Source organism: Ovis aries, chromosome 1 (genome assembly GCF_016772045.2).
Source record: "Ovis aries strain OAR_USU_Benz2616 breed Rambouillet chromosome 1, ARS-UI_Ramb_v3.0, whole genome shotgun sequence".
NCBI lineage: Eukaryota > Metazoa > Chordata > Mammalia > Artiodactyla > Bovidae > Ovis > Ovis aries.
In genome coordinates, this window is record NC_056054.1 from 112,954,524 (window position 1) to 112,971,420 (window position 16,897).

At 44.0% G+C, this 16,897-nt stretch overlaps 1 protein-coding gene, 1 long non-coding RNA gene and 4 other non-coding genes across 7 annotated transcripts in view; 3 read left to right on the forward strand and 3 right to left on the reverse strand.

Annotated features, from left to right (window-relative positions):
* Window positions 1-1,301, reverse strand: part of LOC121820741 (uncharacterized) — a 35,676-nt gene extending 34,375 nt beyond the window's left edge. For both annotated transcript variants that reach the window (XR_006061416.2, XR_009600638.1), the window contains exon 1: window positions 1,114-1,301. This is a non-coding gene — a long non-coding RNA (uncharacterized LOC121820741). The remainder of the gene's footprint in view (window positions 1-1,113) is intronic.
* Window positions 795-865, reverse strand: TRNAG-GCC (transfer RNA glycine (anticodon GCC)). The gene has a single exon. It is a non-coding gene; the product is annotated as a tRNA-Gly (tRNA).
* A 102-nt stretch (window positions 1,302-1,403) lies between the features above and the next one.
* Window positions 1,404-3,801, forward strand: HSPA6 (heat shock protein family A (Hsp70) member 6). Its single transcript, XM_027977462.2, has one exon. It carries the CDS (start codon window positions 1,536-1,538, stop codon window positions 3,465-3,467), a length of 1,932 nt encoding a protein of 643 aa, XP_027833263.1. The 5' UTR covers window positions 1,404-1,535; the 3' UTR covers window positions 3,468-3,801.
* A 5,425-nt stretch (window positions 3,802-9,226) lies between these two features.
* On the reverse strand, window positions 9,227-9,309 carry TRNAL-CAG (transfer RNA leucine (anticodon CAG)). Its single transcript has one exon. It is a non-coding gene; the product is annotated as a tRNA-Leu (tRNA).
* A 661-nt stretch (window positions 9,310-9,970) lies between these two features.
* On the forward strand, window positions 9,971-10,042 carry TRNAG-UCC (transfer RNA glycine (anticodon UCC)). Its single transcript has one exon. It is a non-coding gene; the product is annotated as a tRNA-Gly (tRNA).
* Window positions 10,043-10,925: 883 nt separating this feature from the next.
* TRNAD-GUC (transfer RNA aspartic acid (anticodon GUC)) lies at window positions 10,926-10,997 on the forward strand. The gene has a single exon. It is a non-coding gene; the product is annotated as a tRNA-Asp (tRNA).
* Window positions 10,998-16,897: the final 5,900 nt, after the last annotated feature.

Genomic DNA, 16,897 nt, shown 5'->3' on the forward strand with positions numbered 1-16,897 from the left:
TACATATTTTTAAGCATCATCAATATCTAGCACACTAAGGTTCCTTACTGTACTGTTGTTAAGGGTTAAAACGAATAAAGTATATATGGCACCATATGATAGACATAGCAGATCACTCCTCTTTTTCTTATCAACACAAGCTTGATTTTTTCAGGTATAGAGCAAGTACATAGTTTAGGGGAAACAGGAATCCTCTTTTGCTCCTGGATGAAATCAGAGACTTCTACAGCTAGAACGTCTTAGAAAAGATGAAGTTCAATCTCCTCATTTTAAAACGGAGAGAGCAATGAACCAGATGGTTGAAATGATTTGTGCAAGGATGTACAAGTAGTTGGTGTCACAGATCTGTACATACCGTAATTGGATTGTACTGTATATTTTGTTCTACAGCTTGTTTTAGAAGCTTGGAAACACCCTTGGAGCACCCTTTTTTGCAGGGCCTTGCCTAAAATATCCTGACTTTGACACACAGGCCTGGCCAGCTAAACACTGAGAGAGAATGAATTTAAAGCTGACAGCTTCTCTCCCTCTTGGGTTATAAAATAGGTTCCTTCTTTTTGAGGATGTATAGTTATTCTATAACAACCTTTATGGAAAAAGAATCTAAAAAAAGAATGGATATATGTACACGTATAAGTGATTCACTTTGCTGTACAGCAACAGAAACATTTTAAAACAAGTACACTCGAATAGAATTTTTTTTTAATGAAGATCCACTTTAGAAGTTGAATTAAAGAAAAAAACAGAAAAAAGAAATGTTAAAATGAAGGTACCCTGAAAGAAGAAAAAGCGATTGCATTGGCCGGGAATCGAACCCGGGCCTCCCGCGTGGCAGGCGAGAATTCTACCACTGAACCACCAATGCTACTTCCGTGAAAGCTGCTCGCAACACTCTCTCTTACCATCATCTCGACCGTAAGTCCCACCCCATAACAGCAATCTGACCTCTTAGTCACAATTTTGAAAACACTGCCTTCATGTTTCAAGACTAAAATAAAACTTTAAACCTCTGTCCTTGAAGCCACGGCTCTATTGCTTTCGGTTTTTCTCGAGCCGCTGGACTCAAAACCGCCCTCTTCAACCAACCAGAGGGAGAACAAGTTTTCACCTTACCATTCTTCTGCCCCAACCTCTCGCCCTTAGAACAAGCCGGGAGAAGCTGGAACTTTCTCTGAAACTCTGAGTCAGACGCTGGTGGGGCCGCCGCTCCCTGCACGGCCGGATCCGCTCGAACCTTCTCCCAGAGTCAGCGCAGCGCCTCCTGGGCTGAGTCAGCCGGAGCGGGCGGGCCGGGTGGCTCTGGGCTCGCCGCGAAGGCACTGGAAGTTTCGCGGCGGCGGCGGCAGGGGGAGGAGGCGGGTCTGCCGCAACAGGATAAAAAGCTCGTGGAGCCGGAGCCGAGCAGATCCGAGCTGGGCTGGCAGGAGAGCGGCGCCGCGGCGCGCACCTTCACGGCTGAGCAGCACCGACTTCCGCAGGTTCGTGCATCCGACTCTGTATTGCACTCGTCGCCGGGAGCGGGAGATACCACAACCATGTCCGCCGCGCGGGAGCTGGCCATAGGCATCGACCTGGGCACCACGTACTCGTGCGTGGGCGTGTTCCAGCACGGCCGGGTGGAGATCCTTGCCAACGACCAGGGCAACCGCACCACCCCCAGCTACGTGGCCTTCTCAGACACGGAACGGCTGGTGGGCGACGCGGCCAAGAGCCAGGCGGCCCTGAACCCGCACAACACCGTGTTCGACGTCAAGCGACTGATCGGGCGCAGGTTCGCAGACCCCACTGTGCAGTCGGACATGAAGCACTGGCCCTTCCAGGTGGTGAGCGAGGGCGGCAAGCCCAAGGTGCGCGTGTCCTACCGCGGGGAGGACAAGGCGTTCTACCCCGAGGAGATCTCGTCCATGGTGCTGAGCAAGATGAAGGAGACGGCGGAGGCTTACCTGGGCCAGCCCGTGAAGCACGCTGTAGTCACGGTGCCCGCCTACTTCAACGACTCGCAGCGTCAGGCCACTAAGGACGCGGGTGCCATTGCGGGGCTCAACGTCCTGAGGATCATCAACGAGCCCACGGCAGCTGCCATCGCCTACGGCCTGGACCGGCTGGGCGCCGGGGAGCGCAACGTGCTCATTTTCGACCTGGGTGGGGGCACCTTCGACGTGTCAGTCCTCACCATCGACGCTGGTGTCTTTGAGGTGAAGGCCACGGCTGGAGACACTCACCTGGGTGGAGAGGACTTTGACAACCGGCTGGTGAACCACTTCATGGAGGAGTTCCGGCGGAAGCACGGGAAGGATTTGAGCAGGAACAAGCGGGCCCTGCGCAGGCTCCGCACAGCCTGTGAGCGCGCCAAGCGCACCCTGTCGTCCAGTACCCAGGCCACTCTGGAGATCGATTCCCTATTTGAGGGTGTGGACTTCTACACTTCTATCACTCGAGCCCGCTTTGAAGAACTGTGCTCGGACCTCTTCCGCAGCACCCTGGAGCCGGTGGAGAAGGCCTTGAGGGATGCCAAGCTGGGCAAGGCCCAGATCCATGACGTTGTCCTGGTGGGTGGCTCTACCCGAATCCCCAAGGTACAGAAGCTCCTGCAGGACTTCTTCAATGGCAGGGAGCTGAACAAAAGCATCAACCCGGATGAAGCTGTGGCCTATGGGGCTGCTGTGCAGGCAGCAGTGTTGATGGGGGACACGTGTGAGAAGGTGCAAGATCTCTTGCTGCTGGATGTGGCTCCCCTGTCCCTGGGGCTGGAGACAGCTGGTGGGGTGATGACTACATTGATCCAGAGGAATGCCACTATCCCAACCAAGCAGACCCAGACTTTCACCACCTATTCAGACAACCAGCCTGGGGTCCTGATTCAGGTGTATGAGGGTGAGAGGGCCATGACCAGGGACAACAACCTGCTAGGGCGCTTTGAGCTCAGTGGCATCCCTCCTGCCCCACGTGGAGTCCCCCAGATCGAGGTGACCTTCGACATTGACGCCAATGGCATCCTGAGTGTGACAGCCACTGACAGGAGCACAGGCAAAGCTAACAAGATCACCATCACCAATGACAAGGGCCGGCTGAGCAAGGAGGAGGTGGAGAGGATGGTTCGTGAGGCTGAGCAGTACAAGGCTGAGGATGAGGCCCAGAGAGACAGGGTGGCTGCCAAAAACTCTCTGGAGGCCTATGTCTTCCATGTGAAGAGCTCCTTGCAAGAGGAGAGGCTTAGAGATAAGATTCCTGAAGAGGACAGGTGCAAAGTACAAGACAAGTGTCAGGAAGTCCTTGCTTGGCTGGAGCACAACCAGTTAGCAGAGAAAGAGGAATATGAGCATCAAAAGAGGGAGCTGGAGCAGATCTGTTGCCCCATCTTCTCCAGGCTCTATGGGGGGCCTGGTGTCTCTGTGGGCAACAGTTGTGGAGCTCAAGCCCGACATGGAGCCCCTAGTACTGGCCCTGTCATTGAGGAGGTCGATTAAATGGCCCCTCTGAACGGGTCAGCTAAGACTGTAAGGGCTGGGTTTGTGGACTTTCTAGACTTTCTACTGTGATCCTGCCTAACTTCAGGGGTGGGAGTGGAGGAGAATCTTACCCTCAACAGAGACTTTTTTTTTTTGTCTATGTTTTATTACTGAGGTATTTGTCATTTGACTTATAAAAAATCTCCTACATCAGACAAGCAGAAGTAATCTTTATGAACATTTGTATGGTACTTAAATATTGCTTTTACCTACATTTAATGTATTTTGTTACTTGCATGTATGGATTTGTTATATGAAATAATACAGCTAAATAAACTTTTAGAATTTCTTAGTTTTCTTTCTATCCAATTAAGTAGACGAAGGGGCAGGGCTTTCAGAAGCAGAAATGTTGGGGTGGGTTTTGAAGGAGGGATGGGAAGAAAATTCATGAGGCTGTGTGCATAATTTCTATAAGGGAAAGCAAGAGGAAGAGTTTGAGGAAGGCACACTGAAATAGTATTGAAGTGTGAGGAGAGAGAATTGTGATATTGTGTTGAAAGAGGGAGGGAGGTGGAGTTGGAAAAGCAGAGAATGAAGAGAAACAAGTTTTGGCAAGACCCTAAAGTAAAAATTCTGTATTGGGAGCTTAGTTGAGTTTGCCAGTCTATGTGTCCTAATAACACGGACACAAAGTTTATATGCTAATTATTTGCCTCTCATAATGTGACCTTATTGTTCTTTTAGCGAACAAACCCCAAGTCCTGGATTCTGGGGAATAGTATTTGTTAGATTAAGAGAGTAAGTCTAGTGGTGTAATTAAAGTTATTATTGATCTCATCTGTGTGAAAGAAATTGCATGGTCCCACGTGCTTTGTGCTGATGGGCCCCAGGATGACAGCGATGATGACGACAGTGGCAACTGTGTAGTAAAACGGCTGTGCTGGAACCAGATGGGTGTTACTTTATCTGCTCTGCAAGGCAAACTCTGAGCTTCAGTTTCCCTTCTATTTAATGGGGATGATGATCAAATAGTATCTCAGTTTGCTATGAGGGTACAATTAAGTATGTGAGAAGTGAAGAAGAATGTTAGGCTAGGCATCTAGTATTGAGCAATAAATATTCACTATTACTAATCATTACTAATTGATTGTTGACTGTGTACAATTGAATTTAATCATCACAGCAACATAACAGTGTATTATCTCTTTTGAAAGTGAGGATCCAGAGGTTAAAAGAGGTTAAACAATTTACTCAGTATCCATATCTATTAAGTCGGGGAACGTGGGTGGTGGGGAGAGTTGGAATTAAGAACTATGTCCTGCCTACTTCTGCGTTCTGTGCACTCTTACCTCACAAACAGACCATTAAAAAAAAGAAAAAAAGATTTTCCCTCAGATATTGTGAAATTGTACATATTATTCCTTTAGAACACAGTTGGATGCTGAGCCCTGAGAGAAAAAGTATATTTTATTGTATCTTTGCATTATTCATTAAGTGAGTATGTGCTTTTTATAGCAAGCGACTGAACCTGGGGAATATCCACAGGCTCAACTTTACTACCAGTTAAATGACATAAGAGAAGGGTGAGTTTGTGTAAGTTAGTTCCCAGTCAGCCCAAAGACTCATTTTTATCTCAGAAATGAAAGTGGCCTTGGTTAGCGGAATGCTACATTATATTTAGCTAAGGGTTATCTCCTGCATGTTGAGAGGAGATTGCAGTAACCACCCACCTGTAGTCTGGTTGTCAGCTCTCATTTTTAACTGCTTTTTCCTGCACCAGGCCCAAGTCTTTTGTGACTTGGCTTCACACTGAAAGAACTTGCAAAAAAGAGATGATATCACACACATATTCTGTATTATACTCCCCGTTCCCTGAATGTCTTTCCAGCTTCCAACATTGACCACCGCAACCTGTTTGTAACTTCTCAAGCAGAATGATGGCAGCTACAAGGTTTGGAGTTTCCTCACATTTCAACAATCTCTCTCTCTAAACAGACACAGGTTATAAGAAGGAGAATTTCATCATGCTTAGTTGTGAAAACACTTCCGATCTCATTTGGATGGTATCTATTTTTCTACAGAGAGATTTAAACAAAACTAACCACTTCATTGCCAAAGAAAGGCAATCCCAAAGAATGCTCAAACTACTGCACAATTGCACTCATCTCACAATAAACTATGGAAAATTCTGAAAGAGATGAGAATACCAGACCACCTGACCTGCCTCTTGAGAAACCTGTATGCAGGTCAGGAAGCAACAGTTAGAACTGGACATGGAACAACAGACTGGTTCCAAATAGGAAAAGGAGTACGTCAAGGCTGTATATTGTCACCTTGCTTATTTAACTTATTTATATGCAGAGTACATCATGAGAAACGCTGGGCTGGAAGAAGCACAAGCTGGAATCAAGATTGCAGGGAGAAATATCAATAACCTCAGATATGCAGATGACACCACCCTTATGGCAGAAAGTGAAGAGGAACTAAAAGTCTCTTGATGAAAGTGAAGGAGGAGAGTGAAAAAGTTGACTTAAAGCTCAACATTCAGAAAACGAAGATCATGGCATCTGAGCCCATCACTTTATAGGAAATAGATGGGGAAACAGTGGAAACTGTGTCAGACTTTATTTTTTGGGGCTCCAAAATCACTGCAGATGGTGAGTACAGCCATGAAATTAAAAGGCGCTTACTCCTTGGAAGGAAAGTTATGGCCAACCTAGATAGCATATTGAAAAGTAGAGACATTACTTTGCCAACAAAGGTCCATCTAGTCAAGGCTATGGTTTTTCCAGTGGTCATGTATGGATGTGAGAATTGGACGATGAAGAAAGCTGAGCGCCGAAGAATTGATGCTTTTGAACTATGGTGTTGGAGAAGACTCTTGAGAGTCCCTTGGACTGCAAGGAGATGCAACCAGTTCATCCTAAAGGAAATCAGTCCTGGGTGTTCATTGGAAGGAGTGGTGCTAAAGCTGAAACTCCAATACTTTGGCCATGCAAAGAGTTGACTCATTGGAAAAGCCCCTGATGCTGGGAGGGATTGGGGGCAGGAGGAGAAGAGGATGACAGAGGATGAGATGGCTGGATGGCATCACCTACTCGATGGACATGAGTTTGGGTGAACTCTGGGAGCTAGTGATGGACAGGGAGGCCTGGTGTGCTGCGATTCATGGGGTCGCAAAGAGCCAGACACGACTAAGCGACTGAACTGAACTGAACCACTTCATCTACTTCTGAATGACTATTGCTGATGCTTTAGATACTTTGGGGATTGTTTCCTGTTAATGTGCTTCCCTGGTGGCTCAGAGTTAAAGAATCCCCCTACAATGCAGGAGATGCAGTTTGATCCCTGGGTTGGAGGACAGCATGGTATTTAAATGTTTTTGTATTGTGTATATATAGTCTTAGTTTGATTCCTGTAATCACAACTATTGTGATTAAAATATTAATTTGTTTCCCAAAATATTGAAACAAAATACATTCCATTATTAAAAAATCAAAACTTCCTACAACCCTTCCAATGAAAGATCAGCAGTTTTGGGAACTCCCTGGTGGTCCAGTGGTTAGGACTCTATACTTCCACTGCCTTGGCTGGGTTTCTGTCCGTGGTAGGGGGAGTTAAGATCCCACAAGCCTCGTGGTGGTGGTGAGGGCAGAACAAGAATAATAGCAGTTCCTTGCCCCACTCCCAACTGCTACTATTCCTAACAGGTAACCACTGTTTTTTGTTGTTGTTGTTGTGGTTAAGACCTTTTTATTTCGCAATAATTTTAGATGAACAGAGAGTTGTAAAGATACTATAGAAAGTCGCTGTATATCCTTCATCCACCTTCTCTAAATGTAAAAGTCTTACATGGAGCCTTGGAGCAATTAAGCCCAAGCTCTGCAACTACTGAGCCCATGTGCCACAACTACTGACACCTGCACGCTCTAGGGCCCTTGAGCCACAAACAACTAATGAGTCCCTGTGCTGCAACTGTTGAAGCTGGAGCATATAGATCCTCTGCTCTGCAGTGAGAAGCCCAGCTAGAGAATAGTCTGCCACTCCCTGCAACTACAGAAAGCCCACATGCAGCAATGCAGTCTCAGTATGGCCAAAAATGAATGAATGAATAAATAAAGAAATAACGCAGTGTCAAACAATTTTTCACATTTAGATAAGTACTGGTTAGGTATTTGGCAGAAGGAAAGTGAAAGTTGCTCAGTCGTGTCCGACTCTTTGCAACCCCATGGACTATACAGTCCGTGAAATTCTCCAGGCCAGAATACTGGAGTGGGTAGCTTTTCCCTTCTCCAGGGGATCTTCCCAACCCAGGGATCCAACCCAGGTCTCCTGGGTTGCAGGTGGATTCTTTACCAGCTGAGCTACCAGGGAAGCAGATTGTCCCCCAATTTGGGTTTGTCAGACTTCTCATGATTAGAGTGGGGGTTTGGGGGCAGTATATCACAGGGTGAAGTGCCCATCTTATTGCATTATATCAGGAGGTATGTGATACCAATGTGACTAAACTCTGGTGATCTTAATCTTGATCATTTGGTTAAGGTTCAGCTTTGTTATTTTTTCCATGTCTCTCTTATGGATACACTCTTATCTTCTTTAGTTTAGATACAGTATCTAATTTAACTTTTTACCCTCTGTTTTAAGCAGCCACTGGTATACTGTAAGTGCTCAAATGAGACAGAGTAAAAGTTTGAAAGGGAAAGGATATTCCACATTAAAGATCTAAATCAGATAGACCAGTGCTTTCAAACTTTAATATGCGTGAGAATCATTTGAGAATCTTACAAGACGTGGATTCAGTAAATCAGAGGTACAGCTTGAGATTTTTGTTTCTAATAAGCTCCTAGGTCATCTCACTCAATCCTCACAAGAATTCTGTCTCCATTTTACAACAAGCAAACTAATGCTCAGAAAAGTCAAATACATTTCCCAAGGTTATAGTCTAGTAAATAACAAAGAATGTGAACTTTCACTAACCAACCTAAAGATCCTTCCATCTTCATGCTTATGAACCTCACACATTCAGCCTCTTCGGATTGACAGTTCTTCTCTCTTCTGCAAAGGACGACATTTTTCTATAACCAGTTCCTCTCAAATGAGAAAGTGGCTTTTTTAGGTCTTGAAGAAAAAGTTCTTGAAATAACGCCATGAGTTTATTTTCCCTCTCTATTACTTTTCCCTGGGTTTGGTATGTTGATTTCTTTCCCTGTTTTTTGGTGGTACAGCAAGCCTACTGAATAAAAACTGGTGGTGGGAGCAGTTTGGCAAGATGGTGGGGAATCAGTCTCACCAAAGCTTGAGGCTACAGTCTTGAGCACAAAAAGACTCGTCAATTGCAAATTAAGATCTGGACTGAGGGCTTTTCTCCATGAGGTGAAGAAGCACTGAGGAACTGGAGTCTAAAGGAAAGAAAAAAATAAATTGTAACTAGGGATAGATCTAAATTGGAGAAGGAATTGGCAACCCATTCCAGTATTCTCGCCTGGAAAATTTCATGGACACAGGAGCCTGGTGGACTATAGTCTATGGGATCACAAAGAGGCAGGCACGACTGAGCGACTAACACACAACACATATATAGATCTAAATAGATTCAGTTTTATATTCAAAGTGAAGCACACTTCATATGTAGATAGGGAGCATTAACAAGTGTTGATAAAAAAAAGCTTTGATTACAAAATAAAGGGTTGATTAATCAATAGTCGTTTCTCCACGAATTCAATCCTACTTGTTAATTGGAAATAAATAAGAAAAGCGCGAAGAAAACAAACTGATGTTGTCAGAAGTGGGATTCGAACCCACGCCTCCAGGGGAGACTGCGACCTGAACGCAGCGCCTTAGACCGCTCGGCCATCCTGACACACGGGAATCCTGCTTTCTTATTTCCTTCTAAGACTGTCAAAAAGTGCTGCAGAATGATGTTAGTTTCTCATTTTAAATAAAGCTACAACTCCTCCCTGGACTTCTTCGCAAAATAGGGAAAATAAAACTGTTTCTGACTCTTATTTCCTATGTCATCACCATCCTAAACTGCAAAGATCCATTTCTGCAGTGCCCCTTCGAACGTTCCTCTCGCTCCTTCTCTTGGGAGACATAGCCACACCAGAGCGGACTCGTTTGTTGGCTGCTCGCCCTTGGTCCCTTCGCTTCAAATCGCCCTTACCGAATGCAACACCCTGTGGATCTAGTCCCGGGGCGGCGCCAAGCGGCGGAGCAGGGAGTTCGGATGACAGAAGGCGGGGGCATGGGTAAGAAAACGCTCTGCCGAGCGAGGCGTTGGCTTTCCCTCCTGGCTTCCCGCTGTTCCGTCCTTCCAGCTCCGGGCCCCTGGTGATCTCTGGGTTTCAGGCCCTCGTCCTTCGTTGGCGGGGCCGACTAAGAAGAGTAAGGACGGGGTCCATCCTTGCCTAGAAAAGGCTCTGTGTATTTTGGGGTTTCAGACACAAAACAGTACTGAAAAACATTTGCAGTCATAGCCTCTATTACTCTTATACATGTAATTCGAGAAACTTACTAAGCAAGCGTTGGTGGTATAGTGGTGAGCATAGCTGCCTTCCAAGCAGTTGACCCGGGTTCGATTCCCGGCCAACGCAGGTGTTTTTCTTTTCCTTCTTTCACGCTAACTAAATGAAGAGAGAAGCAGAGCGTGCGACGTTTTTTGCAGTTTAAAGCCTGAGCGAAACTCAGAACTGAAACTAGAACTGCAGCCATACCTCACTTTCTCCCTCGACCTCATTCTCTGCCCAGCTACATTTTGGAGGGATTCGAATCTGAAGCGTTTCTTTTCTCTCTTACCTTCCCTCCTGCCTTCCATTTCAAACTTTCAGCTCTTGAGAAATCTTTGGGATCTTCCGGATGTCCTGTCTGAAACTGAGCTTCAGAAAGGGGCCATGGTTTTATACCTTCGAGACTGATACGGTAGCTACAAGCTGTTGGGCACTTGAAACTGGCGAATGTGTCTGAGGAACTGCATGTCAAAGTCTAGTTAATTGTAATTAATACATTAATTAATTGAAGTAAATTGATGTAAAAAGTTAAACAGATACTCCATTTACCTATTGCAGAACGTTAAAGTACTTTACGAACGACTTGGTACGTTATGAATCCACTTGAATTTCAGTTGTGAATGTCATGAAATCTAAATATTAGTCATTTTTTTCCAATGAAAATTTAACGTCTGAGTTGAAATGTGGTATCTGTAAATGTAAAAATGCTTACCAGCTTGAAAATTATGTTAAAAAAATCTAGTTCTTATTTCGGAATTTTGGGTTAAATCACATTATTAAAAATATCACCTGTTTCTTACTTTTTAAGGTGGCTATTAGAAAGTTTAAATTACACGTGGAGCTCCTATTATGTTTCAATTGCAACGTGACAGACTAGATACAGTAAAATGACAGCCATTTTTCAAGGAGTGACTATGGCAGTTTAGAAGTATCTTCCTAACGAGCAATTTTACGTATGTAGTTGTCGTTTTCCTCGTTAGTATAGTGGTGAGTATCCCCGCCTGTCACGCGGGAGACCGGGGTTCGATTCCCCGACGGGGAGGCGAAAGGACTGGTTTTATTTTGTCCTCCCACTGCCAAAACAAAGACTGAACAACTTTCGGAGAAGGCAATGGCACCCCACTCCAGTACTCTTGCCTGGAAAATCCCATGGACGGAGGAGCCTTGCAGGCTGCAGTCCATGAGGTCACAAAGAGTCGGACACGACTGAAACGACTTAGCAGCAGCAGCAGCAGCAGCAGCAAACAACTTAAGGCACTTTCCAAGAGTACTTCTCTTGCATGCAAATTTCTTCGATCTTGGTCAAGAGCAGTAGTTGCTGCGGTTATTTTGACCCCCGGTTTGCGTTAAATGCATCGAATCATCAATCCTGCAATCAAGTTTCCACCTGCTCTGCAGCTAAGTGGGCCATCCCTGTTGTTTTCCTGCGGCATACTTGAATCCCATCCCAGCATTCAGGCTCTGCCTTAAACCTTGTACTCCAGATTTCCACCTTTTTTCCTTCTTATTTTCTCCTGCGTCGACGATTCACTAAGCCCTCATTTGCTCCCTTCCTTCATATTGCTTTTCAGTAGGGGCCGACCTACGTTCTCAAGCCCACACTCTTTGCACTGCCATACTACAGGGAAGAATGCAATTTATGAAACAAACCTCTTCTCTACAAGGGATGATGAAGAATAAACCAAGATCTTATGTCTAAACTGGTTTACAAAGAAATGAGTCACTGGTTTGACAGTCAGAAGGCCTATTGTTTGCTTACTTATCACTAAAAACGGTTGGCGTGTTTGCAAGTCGTTTAACTTTTCTGGGCTGCAGTTTCTTAATAAGGGAGAGGAACTAAAATACAGTTTTTAGACACTTTGCAAGGCTAGAGTCCTTTGAAGTAGTGCCTTGTGTAAGCACCTGGTAGATAGTATGTGCTCATTTTTCCCCAAAGGATAATATTTTTCCTGAATATAAGGGTAATATAGAGTCCTTACAGAAAATGCAGAAAATAAGCCACTCACAAAGAAATAAAAGGCACGCATATTTCCATCATCCAGAAGATCTCTATTACTATTTTGCTGTATGTTTTATCTCTTTGGCATTTTTAATTGCAAGGTTAGAATCATACTGCACACATTTTTAAAGCTACTTGAATGTTTACTTAAACGTGAATATTTCTAAATTGATTAAGTACTAGTCTAAAACATTAGTTTAATGACCTCATTGTTATACTATATGGCTACATCATAATGTCTTTAGCAAGTCTCCTATTTTTGAATATTTATGTCATTTCCAGTGTCTTTTCCTCCTCTAGTAGGACAGCTCTTAAAATCTCTGCTCAGTATTCTTTTAGACTTTCAGCTGTTATTTTTCCCCTGGCCTCCCTCGAATCAGTACATAGCAGGTACTGCTGCTGCTGCTGCTGCTGCTGCTAAGTCGCTTCAGTCGTGTCCGACTCTGTGCAACCCCATAGATGGCAGCCCACCAGGCTCCCCCGTCCCTGGGATTCTCCAGGCAAGAACACTGGAGTGGGTTGCCATTTCCTTCTCCAATGCATGAAAGTGAAAAGTGAAAGTGAAGTCTCTCAGTCGTGTCCAACCCTCGGCGACCCCATGGACTGCAGCCTTCTAGGCTCCTCCATCCATGGGATTTTCCAGTCAAGAGTACTGGAGTGGGTTGCCATTGCCTTCTCCATAGCAGGTACTAGGGTGAACCAAAGATATGAAATATGATTCATCTGCAAATTGTTTTCCCCTGATGATGCTCCCTGCTTTCTGAAATTTATTCCTTCAGTTTCCAGCCCATCTGGCAGCTCTAAACTGTATCTTGATGCATGAGGTTTAAGGCTGGTTTTCAGCATGTTCATATGCCTGACTCTGTCTGACTGGTGAGTGCTCTCAGAATGAAGATATTACCCATTGTCGTTCCTTCTTCCAAGGCTTGAATCCTTTTTATTTTCTATCTAATTTAATTGCTCTTCAGATATTTGATAATATACACACAAATAATGACCCTGGAGGAGGGCATGGCAACCCAGGTACGCCAGAATTCTTGCCTGGAGAATGCCATGGACAGAGGAGCAGGGTAGGCTACGGTCCATAAGGTCACAAAGAATTGCATAAAGGTTGCAAAGAAATGACAGAAATGACTCAGCACACATGCACACACACAAGTAGTGAAGCTTATAAAAACCAAAGGAATAATAAATATAAAATCCAAAATAAGACTCCTACTGGGAAGAAGAAAAATAGAGGAACATTGGAGTCTTCTTCTGTTTCATTCTTAAGCAGAGTATTGATATACAGGAATTTAAAATTTACATAACTGGCATCAGGTGGCATGTATTCTTTTGCAACTAGCATTTTTTCCATTAAATATTAGTTTTATGGGATTCATTTATGTTGAAACACAGAGCTAGGAATGTGTTTAGCTAGGAATATTCTGAAGATTTAAAACATTTTTAAGAGTATGTATTTCAAAAATTCTCAATTATTCTTTATGTATGTAAATAAAAGTGTTTTTGTACCTTATAAAACTGCTCTCTGGGTAATGTCAGGGCAAATACTATGTTAAACCTTTCTATTCATCTCCAAATTAGTTGATTTTTAATAACTGTTGGCTCTATTTTATACAGCTGTCACTAGACAAATGATGCTTCTACCTGAACCCTGGTTTCAGTTTAATTCAATCGCTCAGTTGTGTCTGACTCTTTGGGACCCCATGAATTGCAGCACACTAGGCCTCCCTGTCCATCACCAACTCCCGGAGTTCACCCAAACCCATGTCCATTCGGTCGGTGATGCCATCCAGCAATTTCATCCTCTGTTGTCCATTTCTCCTCCTGCCCCCAATCCCTCCCAGCATCAGGGTCTTTTCCAGTGAGTCAACTCTTCGCATGAGGTGGCCAAAGTACTGGAATTTCAGCTTCAACATCAGTCCTTCCAGTGAACACCCAGGACTGATCATCTTTAGGATGGACTGGTTGGATCTCCTTGCAGTCCAAGGGACTCTCAAGAGTCTTCTCCAACACCATAGTTCAAAAGCATCAATTCTTTGGCGCTCAGCTTTCTTCATCGTCCAACTCTCACATCCATACATGACCACTGGAAAAACCATAGCCTTGACTAGATGGACCTTTGTTGGCAAAGTAATGTCTCTACTTTTCAATATGCTATCTAGGTTGGTCATAACTTTCTTTCCAAAGAGTAAGCATCTTTTAATTTCATGGCTGCAATTACCATCTGCAGTGATTTTGGAGTCTCCAAAAATAAAGTCTGTCACTGTTTCCATTGTTTCCCCACCTATTTGCCATGAAGTGATGGGACCAGATGCCATGATCTTCGTTTTCTGAATGTTGAGCTTTAAGCCAATGTTTTCACTCTCCTCCTTCACTTTCATCAAGAGGCTTTTTAGTTCCTCTTCACTTTCTGCCTTAAGGGTGATGTTGTCTGCATATCTGAGGTTATTGATATTTCTCCCTGCAATCTTGATTCCAGCTTGTGCTTCTTCCAGCCCAGCATTTCTCATGATGTACTCTGCATATAAGTTAAATAAGCAGGGTGACAATATACAGCCTTGGCATATTCCTTTTCCTATTTGGAACCAGTCTGTTGTTCCACGTCCAGTTCTAACTGTTGCTTCCTGACCTGCATACAGGTTTCTCAAGAGACAGGTCAGATGGTCTGGTGTTCCCATCTCTTTCAGGATTTTCCACCGTTTATTGTGGTCCACACAGTCAAAGGCTTTGGCATAGGCAATAAAGCAGAAATAGATGTTTTTCTGGAACTCTCTTGCTTTTTCAATGATCCAGCGGATGTTGGCAATTTGATCTCTGGTTCCTCTGCCTTTTCTAAAACCAGCTTGAACATCTGGAAGTTCATGGTTCATGTATTGCTGAAGCCTGGCTTGGAGAATTTGGAGCATTACTTTACTAGCTTGTGAGATGAGTGTAATTGTGTGGTAGTTTGAGCATTCTTTGGCATTGCCTTTCTTTGAGATTGGAATGAAAACTGACCTTTTCCAGTCCTGTGGCCACTGCTGAGCTTCCCAAATTTGCTGGCATATTGAGTGTAGCACCTTCACAGCATCATCTTTCAGGATTTGAAATAGCTCAACTGGAATTCCATCACCTCCACTAGCTTTGTTCATAGTGATGCTTTCTAAGGCCCACTTGACTCACATCCAATTGTGGATGTGACTGGTGATAGAAGCAAGGTCCGATGCTGTAAAGAGCAATATTGCATAGGACCCTGGAATGTTAGGTCCATGAATCAAGGCAAATTGGAAGTGGTCAAACAGGAGATGGCAAGAGTGAATGTCGACATTCTAGGAATCACTGAACTAAGATGGACTGGAATGGGTGAATTCAACTCAGATGACCATTATATCTACTACTGTGGGCAGGAATCCCTTAGAAGAAATGGAGTAGCCGTCACGGTTAACAAAAGAGTCCAAAATGCAGTACTTGAATGCAATCTCAAAAATGACAGAATGATCTCTGTTCGTTTCTAAGGCAAACCATTCAATATCACAGTAATCCAAGTCTATGCCCTGACCAGTAATGCTGAAGAAGCTGAAGTTGAACGGTTCTATGAACACCTACAGGACCTTTTAGAACTAACACCCCCAAAAGATGTCCTTTTCATTATAGGGGACTGGAATGCAAAAGTAGGAAGTCAAGAAACATCTGGAGTAACAGGCAAATTTGGCCTTGGAATATGGAATGTAGCAGAGCAAAGGGTAATAGAGTTTTGTCAAGAGAATGCACTGGTCATAACAAACACCCTCTTCCAACAAGACAAGAGAAGACTCTACACATGGACATCACCAGATGGTCAATACCGAAATCAGATTGATTATATTCTTTGCAGCCAAAGATGGAGAAGCTCTACACGGTCAGCAAAAACAAGACTGGGAGCTGACTGTGGCTCAGATCATGAACTCCTTATCGCCAAATTCAGACTTAATTGAAGAAAGTAGGGAAAACCACTAGACCATTCAGGTATGACCTAAATCAAATCCCTTATGATTATACAGTGGAAGTGAGAAATAGATTTAAGGGACTAGATCTGATAGATAGAGTGCCTGATGAACTATGGACGGAGGTTTGTGACATTGTACAGGAGACAGGGATCAAGACCATCCCCATGGAAAAGAAATGCAAAAAGCAAAATGGCTCTCTGAGGAGGCCTTACAAATAGCTGTGAAAAGAAGAGAAGTGAAAAGCAATGGAGAAAAGGAAAGATATAATCATCTGAATGCAGAGTTCCAAAGAATAGCAAGGAGAGATAAGAAAGCCTTCCTCTGCAATCAATGCAAAGAAATAGAGGAAAAGAACAGAATGGGAAGACTAGAGATCTCAAGAAAATTAGAGCTACCAAGGGAACATTTCTTGCAAAGATGGGCTTGATGAAGGACAGAAATGGTATGGACATAACAGAAGCAGAAGATATTAAGAAGAGGTGGCAAGAATACACAGAAGAACTGTACAAAAAGAGATCTTCACGGCCCAGATAATCATGATGGTGTGATCACTCATCTAGAGCCAGACATCCTGGAATGTGAACCCTGGTTTAGCATAGGGGAAATGCATCAAATTCCTCCAATTCCTTTCCCCCAAAATGGATAGTCATTGGATATCTTGTCTCAATAAGTAGAAAACTTTTTCTTAAAATTAGGAAAGGATAGATGTTGATACTGAATTCCCTGTCAGCTTCTGCGGAACTAGCAGCAATTGTATTAACATTTTTTCTAGCCTTTAAGATATTGTCCAAGGGTTTTATGTATGTGTTATCGCTGTCATACAAAAATCACTTATTGGAATGAGATCTGCAATTAGGCTGACCTCAGCCACTTAGGCTGGATGAGGCGACGAAATGTGGTGGCTAGGCACATGGGTCTCTCGTGCTCCCCGTGTTGGAGTTTTGGCTCTCTGTCTCAGTTCCCTCATCTGTCAGA

What these genes read in the sequence shown, in the direction of transcription:
- HSPA6 (XM_027977462.2), top strand. Translation starts at nt 1,536, where the DNA reads ATGTCCGCCGCGCGGGAGCTGGCCATAGGCATCGACCTGGGCACCACG.